At 38.9% G+C, this 9,740-nt stretch overlaps 1 protein-coding gene across 1 annotated transcript in view; it reads left to right on the top strand.

Moving 5' to 3' along the window:
• The window catches only part of ZC4H2 (zinc finger, C4H2 domain containing), a 10,663-nt gene extending 1,138 nt beyond the window's left edge, over positions 1–9,525 (top strand). The window contains exons 2-5 of the mRNA XM_009334278.1: positions 4,869–5,040; positions 6,334–6,506; positions 7,647–7,809; positions 8,969–9,525. Coding sequence (XP_009332553.1) covers positions 4,869–5,040; positions 6,334–6,506; positions 7,647–7,809; positions 8,969–9,082 — 622 coding nt within the window. The 3' untranslated portion in view covers positions 9,083–9,525. The remainder of the gene's footprint in view (positions 1–4,868; positions 5,041–6,333; positions 6,507–7,646; positions 7,810–8,968) is intronic.
• Positions 9,526–9,740: the final 215 nt, after the last annotated feature.

Raw genomic sequence — 9,740 nt, forward strand, 5'->3', positions numbered from 1 at the left:
TGCCGCAAGGCAAGCAGCTGGCTCTCTCTGCGGTTCCGTGCAACGCGGTACACCGGGAATTTGTATATAGCGTCCTTCGCACGGGGAATCGCAGGATGCACTGAAAGAGGAGGCTCATAAACAACAAGGCACGGCACCGTGTGTGCCCACATCGGGGGTGTGTCTTTTTCTTAGCTTTAGGTAGGGCATTTTCACTCCTTGGCTTAGGGCATTGATTTTCAGGATAAGGCCTGAGCTGTCTATATTTAGCAGGAATTCATGCATCCAAAAGCCAAAACAAGTTACAAAGAAAGTGAGGGTAGTGATTTTGGATGTAGCTGGGAGGTGCAAGGCACGCTAACAGTGGGTAACCCCAGCGCGATGAGAAGTGTTTTGGGACACAACAGGTGGAGAGGGGCTATCGGGGAGAGAGGAGAGAGGGCAGGGGACAAAGGCGCTGCCACCGGCAGTGCGTGCAGGTGGTCACAGAGACTTCTGGCTGGTAACAGCACCTCTAAGAAGCACATTTTACCCATGGAAGAGGTGAATTAGGCAGCAGTGTATGGGCCTCGGCCTTCTTCACACAATATCACAAAGATGAACAAAGATCAAGCAAAAATATTTGTGTGTCTAGCATTCCAAAACTATTTTTAGACAGAGATGGGACAACACATACTTGCAGAGTAAGAACAATGCTTTTCTACTCAACTGTTAGCAGGCCTTGTTTTAAAATGCAGATCTAAATATGGCCTACTATAGTTTGTTGTCCAATTATTGTAACAATTTAAATATCTCATTAAATTATCTTTTCAGAGAGAGTGGTATCCTGTACTTGGAAATTTATGGTGCATTCAGTTTTCTGATAATATATTCGAAGGTGATATATGAACTGTAAGATATTTTTGCTGTTGGTGGCATAAGGTACTGTAAAGGTGACATTACTAGTTTTAATGTACAATGAAGTATCAAGAAAGTTGCTTGAATATATTTAAATTTTAAAAAAATCATCAAAAAGTCAATCCTACTTGCAAGACTGATGTCAATTTTGAGTTGCCTTTAACAAAATCTGATCAAATAAACCTATTTTTTCATCCCCAAATCTTTTAAAAGGAGCTTGCATTCTATGAATAATTTCCTTCAAAATAAGTATGAGAATTTATGTTTACAGACACACCTTTGATAGATTTTGCAGGCTTTATTTTAATCTGCATTCCATGTATTATTCTACAGGCAGAGAGGAAAAAAGCCCTTACAATCAAAATCGAAGAAATTGCCGATTCCTGTAGTTGATCTCTATCACTTCTTAAATGCAGCTCAGCTGGGTTTTTGAAGGGATTCTGGAATCTGATCTTGAAGACCTGTGTCTATATCCGTATCTATATGTATAGATACATACATATAATTTGTAGTCAATGGAATACTGCTGTCAGTAGACATATGCATATGCCCACAATCCAAACATATCTGCACATGCTTATTTATATGCATTAAGTAGTTCCACAGAAATAACCCCAGTCATAAAATTAAGCAAATACCTAAAGACTGGACCTCAGTGTTCTGACTGGGAGGAGATAAAAGAGAATGAGAGTGAATTTATTGATGACAGATGCTAGTTTCACTGCTTAATGCCCTATTGGGATGCACTTAGTGTCTACTGTCATCAATGCAGTGTAAGAACTTAAATAGAAGGGAAAAGAATATGAGGGCAGAAGTCATTAGGCAGTCTAGAAATCACACCTATGGTTTCTGTTTTAAAACATTACTGCCTGTTGCCTGAAGCTAACAGGAAGTGTTCTAATTTGTGTGCACTTTTTCTTTCCTAATATCAAAAGCTAATAATTTGTACTGAAACAATCCCCTGCAACTCATTTGTTGTAGCAATTTGGCAGAGTATGGCAGCCAGTGACTAGTAACAATGAGGAAACCGATCTATTTTCATTGTCTTAGGTGAAGACAATGGCATAAATACAATAGAGGAAACAGGGAGGAAATTGGGGACAAATACTCCCAATTTCAGTAATCAAAGCTGCCATTACTAAATAAATGTTTTAAGTAAATGGGAACAATGAGACTTGATGACAACAGGTAGATGGTTAGATGGTACTTTTTAGTGGGATATTGCCACATTTAAAATGGAAGGCAGAGAGGATCTCTTTTATTGGTTTAAGCCCAATATTTACATTCAGACTAGTATATGCCACTGTATAGTAAATGACAGAACACCTCCAATGACATTAAAGATTACAATGTTGTAGCTACATACTTGAATTCTATCTACATCCAGGCTTCTTCTGCACTTCATTCATAAAACTTTTACTAGTCGACTCATTCCATCAGCTATTTTTTACTCTAATGGTGATACACGGACTTTTCAGAACTGGAATGACTGTGTACCTTTTAAAATAAATGTATGCTCACAGGTATACAATTAATATTTACTATAATAAACATACTATATGAAACAAGGTGAACTGTATGTTGAGCTACAGTACGGACATAATAATCATACTTACCAAGTGAATTTTATCAAATTTGGTTTTAAATATGTCTTCCACAATATCTGTAAATGTCTCTGAGTGACCTCTGACATGACCTTATTTGTCATTGGCTTTTTCTGTATCTATCTTTGGTCTGGTATTTCTATTCTTAACAGTCATGGGTTGCCATCACTGGGAATAGTAATCTGTTATCTCCTATGACTTATTTATATAAAGAACTTTACTGTTGAGATTATTTCTGAAGTACCAATGCAAGGCAGAATTTTGTCTTATTTTGTTCTAAGGAAACAAGCAGTAGTCCCTCTGACCTTCAATTTTTTAATTGTTCCATTTTAAATCTCCTTCATTCATATTATCCCTACCAGGCAGCCCATTTCTGAATACATATTGGAGAAGTTATTTATGATACAGTTTTTATCTCTTGCAGCTTTATAAACTCCTGAAGTGAGAGAGGAAGGAACCCTGGTCACGTTACTAGCTATAATACTTGGAACAGACAGCCATAATTGGTTGTCCCAGGGACTGACTCTGCTTTCTGCCATGCTCTTCAGCAAATGGTAGAAGCCCATTTGTGCCAATGATGTCTCATGCACTCAGGTAAAGGTTACCAAAACTAGGTGCATAAGCAGATACTGAACTCACAAAGACTGATTTGGAAACAGAAACGAGGGGACTGAGAGGAGGATTCACAGGCACAATGTCAGAGCCTCCCCAAGAGGGATGGTGACAGAGGGTAAGCTTCAGTCAAATGAAAGCAAGAATAAAATCTATACAGGCACCTGCCATATACTTTAAAGAAGAGTCCTCTGGCTAGCTTTAAAATTTCTTTGGGAATTTTGGTTGAAGTGGGAGAAAAGAGTAACTCTGTTAAAGCCCAGGATATAGATATTCTCCCATTCTTACAAGCATGATATAGAATAACACTAATAAACCAGCCATTCCTCAGTGCTGTCAGAGCAGTTTCAGAAAGAGCCCTTGGGGACTGGGTATGGAAACAGTTTGTAAAGGGAACAAATGCCCCACAGAGGTTTAGGAATCCCCTTTCCTAGAAATAGGTGATAGATCAGCTCCCTCCAGGGGGCTCAGTGCCTTCTCTTTCCATTAAAAACATCAGACCTGTGTTGCTTGCTTCAATGGGAGCAAGTCTGGGCCTAGTGGGAAGGGAAGTCACACACCCTGTTCTAGGATTGGGGTGAAATCCCTGTTCTGGGATTTCATTGCTAATCTGATAGGCAGCTTCCTATAATCTACAGACTGCATTCTATAGTCAGCTTTGCTGCTTACAGTGAATTTGAATCAAACTTACCCCACTTTGCACTGGGATAGGAATAGGATATTTAAATATCAATGCAAACCTCTTCTTCCCCAGCCCCCTCTTACATCATGCCTGTAGGAAGTCTACTGTGTTATTCAGTAGTGCAGGTGGAAACCAATATGGATCTATTTGTACCAGGTGTTAGGTGACTAAAAAGGAATGCTACATTCTTGTTTGTTTCATACAAGGTAAAGCAGGGAGTCCTGGAACTCTTGATTACGTGCCTGAAATGTTACATTGCAGTCTCTTGTTAGAAACATTTAAGTGTTGTTGACACCTTGGTTACCCAGTATCATATTCTAACTTCTAGTACAGGAAAAAATAATTAAAGGCCCCTTCATTAACTAAATTGCAGGAATAAGAACAGTTTGTTCCGTTCAACAGCTTGGACAAGTGCTGAATCACAACAGCAGTACGCTGTTCTGCTGGTTAAAACTGTCTGATGACTGAAACTCACACTCTTTGATTATTAGCTTTGAAGAGAGAGATAAGGACTGAGAATCTAAACATTTTCACTATGGAATTACAGATTGGCACAAATGAAAATAAAATCAGACTGCAGGATATGGGCAGAAACATTTACAAATATGTGACAGGTACTAGATCTTAGCAAAGAACCAAGAGAATGCAGAGTTACTTGCAAGTGGGATGTTGATGGCCAGCGTCATTTGAGTTTTTACTATTCTGATATGTCATTGCTCCGGAATTTTCTTTAACCTGAAGTTGAAGTTAGTATTTTAGCAGTTCAAATTGCTGTCCACATAGTTTTAGTCAGTGTATATGACACGTATATGACACTATAATCACCTCCAATTCATTTTACATTTCTCAAAATCCTGTGCTAAACCTCCCAGATTTTCTAGATTTCTGTATTTTGGAACTCAGCAAAAGAGCTGGGATTAGAATTCAGTTCTCTCATTGCACCTCATCCTTTCTCAGACACGTTTAGTCTCACCCTTGTCTGTTACTGCTACTACCTTCTTCCGTCTATTCACATATAAAGTGACATCTCGCAAAAATATGTTGCAGTGACTTACTGTTTTCTCTCTATATTTTTAATTATCACTGGGGTCCAGGAATAAGACTTTGCAGATGGAAAAAATAAAGGCACGACTGAAAGCAGAATTTGAAGCCCTGGAGTCTGAGGAGAGGCACCTGAAAGAGTACAAACAGGAAATGGACCTGCTGCTGCAAGAGAAAATGGCCCATGTGGAGGAGCTGCGACTGATCCATGCTGATATTAATGTGGTATGCAACAGTCCAGCTGAAGACAGCCTAAGACACAGTTGTATATGAATCATTACACAGGTTGTGGAATTGTGCACATCGGTGAACTATCACTGGTTCAATAATCTGGGCTTTACACCACCCCCCCAGGATCCTTAAAGAGTGCAAAGTAAATTTACTTCAGGATAATTGTTTTTTCCTGTCTGTGTTGGGCAGGATATTTTGTAATGTTGGCATAGTAAGCATTTGCACCAAGAGGATAGATAACCAAGCCCGCTGTGGCTATGACTTTACCAGTAGCCACAGTAACATCACTCTGGTAGTCCCATAGAAAACTGTTCTTCCTGTCAGTCTTTTCTCATTTAGCACCTGGAAACAGAGAAACTTTGGCAGCTAGGTGGGACGTTTGATTGGAGGTTTTTGGAAGAAAAGAGATTTTGGGAAATCTATGGTATTTGTTAAGTTCTTAGTAAAAGCTGACCTTCATCACTAGGTGGAACCACCAAACATTAAGAAGCACCAGCCTGAAGGGAATTAATACAAGTATGAGAAAAACAGTTTATAAACAAGGAAGATTAGCCAATTAGAGGGGCTAAATGGGGAATATATTTTTAAACCTGCAGTTTTTACGTCATATTAGGGCCCTTACATGACCGTACAGTGGTTTCTAGCTCTGAAGGTATCTGTGCTTTGCACCGTAAGAAAAAAGCTCCCACACTGTAAGCAAGTACAGGCTACCTACTAGATGTGCAGAGTGCATTTATTTATCACCTGAAATGTCTGTTCCCCTACCCAGCTGCATAACCTCAGTCTCTGTTTCATCCTCCCCTCTTTTTCCTGTCAGATTGTCTTTCTCTCTGCTGCTTTTCCCATTTACTGCAGTAAGAGAAGCAGGAACCTTTCTTTAGCTTGTTTGTTAACTTCTAACCGTTGGTGTTCAGGTATCTTAGAAACAGAAAATTAGTTTATTCTACTTTAATTTCCTTTTTAATGTCCCTTGAGAGTTTTCCATAGCTCCTCACTTGCTGACTTATCTGCAGCCCGTCTACCTGCTTTTTCTCTTGTTCAGAAAATCATATAGGTTGAGGGCACCTTTTTTAATGAAAATGCACCTTGTATGTCACTTTCAGTTGCTTCTTCCTTGCCCGGTTTTCATCCTCCCAGTATCTTAACTCTGTTTTACTATTGCATTGTCTCCCATCTCACTCCCAGCTTGAGTGAGAAAAATCTCTTCTTTCTGATACAGTCTCTTGCTCAATCAGGGAGCTATTAAAGGACCAGTTCTTTACAATCATGCCCATTCTCCTCTTTCAGATGGAGAATACTATCAAGCAGTCTGAGAATGATCTCAACAAGCTCTTGGAATCTACTCGTCGCCTGCATGAGGAGTACAAACCCCTGAAGGAGCATGTAGATGCTTTGCGGATGACTCTGGGATTGCAGAGGCTGCCAGACCTATGTGAGGAGGAAGAGAAACTGTCCCTTGAGTAAGTCTCCAAAGCAAACATTATCTGGCTTTACACTTTCTCTCGATTCTACTGGTTATTTTGTCATTTTACTTTTATTGGTAGGTGGAAAAAAGAACCTAAGAGGTAAGCATGGAAAACAAAAGTTAACAAAAAAGGGATGTGGGAGCACATGTATTTTATAACATTTAGTCTGAATTTGTTGGAAGTTAAATTTAGATTATTCCAAGCTGCAAACTCTACATATGACATGCAAAAATTCAAGGGTTGTTGGTTCTCCAGGTTTTTATACCGTATGCTGCTTTTTCTAGCAAGACGGTTTTTTTCCTGCAAATAATTTTTTTGCTTGTTTAGCAAGCAGAGGTAGGAGGCAATACAAGAAAGGGATGCAAACCAGGTATTCTTCAGTTGGTTTGTGCTACTTCTAGTCAGAATTTTACTTTTTGCTGCATGCATGTGGCAGTAACTTTTAGCCACCTATGACTGTCAACAAGTAAGTTTACCCTAGATGTGGAACAGATTTGGATAATAAATTACAGTTTCATTTTTAGGTATAACCTAGGTGGGGAGGGTGACAGAATTAGCTACTATTCAAAGAACAGTGTCCTTTGTTTAACAGATCAGTTTTAAATGCAAGTGATGTTTTAAGAAACTTACATTTCTCTTAATGCCCAGAATATTTGGCATCACTGACACACAGTTTTCAAGATTTCTTTTGCACTTCTTCAGAAATGCTGTTTTCCATTCCAAGCACCTTGACATTACAAAGAATGTATTAATCTATTGCATACAAGAGTTATTCATTTTAACAGAATAAAATATAAAAACCAAGTTTGACAGAGGTGCCTCTAAAGCTGTTGAAGATTAAATATATACGTTTTCTATTTTCCATCCTATTAGATTTATATCCAGTTGTACATCCAGATACCTTAGAAGATGACAGTCTGGAACCTGGCTGAAGTGTACAAATGTAGAGGAAAATACCACCAATTCTATTTGTGAACTAGTCCAAGTGGTGTCTAAGTGTAGGCAATTTGACTCTAGTGGAGCAACATGATAGGGAAATGTGACCCATTATATTTTAACACAAAATATCGTTTACAAACTAATGGAATATTCCAGAAGGTGGTTATATTTTTTATTTGTTTTTCTTTTGTCTAGCTACTTTGAAAAGCAGAAGGCGGAATGGCAGACAGAACCACAGGAGCCTCCCATCCCAGAGTCTCTGGCTGCAGCTGCAGCGGCTGCCCAACAGCTGCAAGTGGCTAGGAAACAAGATACCAGACAGACAGCAACTTTCAGACAACAGCCACCTCCAATGAAGGTCAGGAGATGGAATGCACTGGGTTTTCTCTTTTGTCATTGGAATGTATTATGTTTATAAAGTTGATCAGTATTTACAAAAAGGAAAAATGACGTGTCCTGATTCTGGTATTTCCTGCAGTGGTTCAAATCAAGAGCAACCCCAGTAGACTTAAAGTAATAGCACCAGTCATCAAGGGTTAAGGACAAGGCTCTGTATTATTTGACTCCTTTATGACTTAAGAGTCTCCATCAGCAGACATGTAGGCAATTCCCACTCATCTTGTGTTTCATGTGTGAGAAAGGCATGTAAGAAAAAAAAATGCTGGGCAAAAGAAAAACTAAGAGCTGGGAGTTAATCTCAAATGGATTCATATTAGAAGCAATGCACATATTTTATGAGGGTGAGTAATTACTGATGGTACAAATCACCAGGAAAGGTGATTGTTTCTGCATTTCTTGGGGTCTTCAAGTTAAGACTAACGTATGGATTAATTTAACCTAACCACAGGCACTTAAGTGACAGTTTTACTCAGCTCCTTCTGTAGTCAGTAAAAAGAACTAAGTAATTCCATAGGGGTATTCATCCCACCCAAGTTCCAAAAATTCACTGACTAATGAGGCAAACTGACGGAGGTACAATCCATAGTTATGTACTTACTATCTGGAGTTAGGCCATCAAAAAGCCTTTCTGAAAGTAATATGCTTCAGTCAAATGGAAATTAAAGGGCTTAGTATAGAGCAAAAGGGCCGAGTTCTGTATCTTGTGTTAAACATGTGGAATTCATCTAATCACCAGCTCCTGCCTTGAAAACTGTGACATCACAGTTGGCCTTCACTGTAACTTCTCTGACTCAGTGAGCTATTACGCATGTAAATGTCTTTAAAACATGTGGAACGTTTAACACAAAATAGAATTTAAAGTTATTGATACATGCCTGAACCATGTGTCCACTGAACTGTAGTTTCAATTCAATGCGATACCAGTTTTTCAGTTGACCTGAAGTTAGTGTACAATCCAGAGACCTGGATTGTATAGAACGTAGCATTGGTTTGCCTTTGAAGGCAAGAAGCCTTAGTTATTTTTTTTCTGTACTGTAACTTAGAATATGATACTCAATAACCCGTATAACAATGCCACTTAAACGTTTGTAACAAGAGGCTGCAATGTCGCATTTCAGGCATGTTTATCATGTCACCAACAAATTCATCGGAATGCACCCATATGTCCACTCTGCAAAGCAAAGAGCCGATCTCGGAATCCCAAAAAGCCCAAGAGGAAACAGGACGAATGAAACCCAGAAGATTCACAAGCAGACATGTGACCTGTTCCAGTACTCTTCCAGTAGAACTGCAAATGTGGCCAGACTTTACTGAAGTGCAGACTCAAGTATGACCGACCCCTTGTTTTCTACTTAATGCAATGTAAGCACAATGTTCCTGTTCTGTCTTAATTTCCTTCCATCCAGCTCAACCAGGATCTGGTTTTAGGAAAGTAAGTATTACTGGTGCTACAGTTTAACATTTCAATCATTCCGTATTTTGGACTCCTAAACAAAGTGAAATTATTATGCAAGTATCCTAAATGCCAGACTATTCCTATTGGCCAAATGTGATTACCACAAATGCTTTTATGTTCTCTTTTTAAAAACAAATGTTACTAAAAGATTGTTCTGTTTTCTCCTGATAACAGGAGACTATTTGAAGTGCTGAAATAGCAGACTGTCTGTTTGTTTCACTAAAGAACAATTTGTTTTCCAAGCTAGTAAGACTGCATAGGTTTGGGTATCCAGTAGAGCTCTTTTTATACAGGAAATATTCAGGGAAAAAAAAGAAATTGGTTATGCAGGAAATCAGTGCATTAAGGACACACATGAGTTTTGATTTACTGGGGTTTGATTGTACCATGCCCTCAAACTTGGTTTAAAACTTGGAAGGGGGATCAGTTGCTGG

This window comes from Pygoscelis adeliae, unplaced genomic scaffold (assembly GCF_000699105.1).
Source record: "Pygoscelis adeliae isolate BGI_AS28 unplaced genomic scaffold, ASM69910v1 Scaffold191, whole genome shotgun sequence".
Lineage (NCBI taxonomy): Eukaryota > Metazoa > Chordata > Aves > Sphenisciformes > Spheniscidae > Pygoscelis > Pygoscelis adeliae.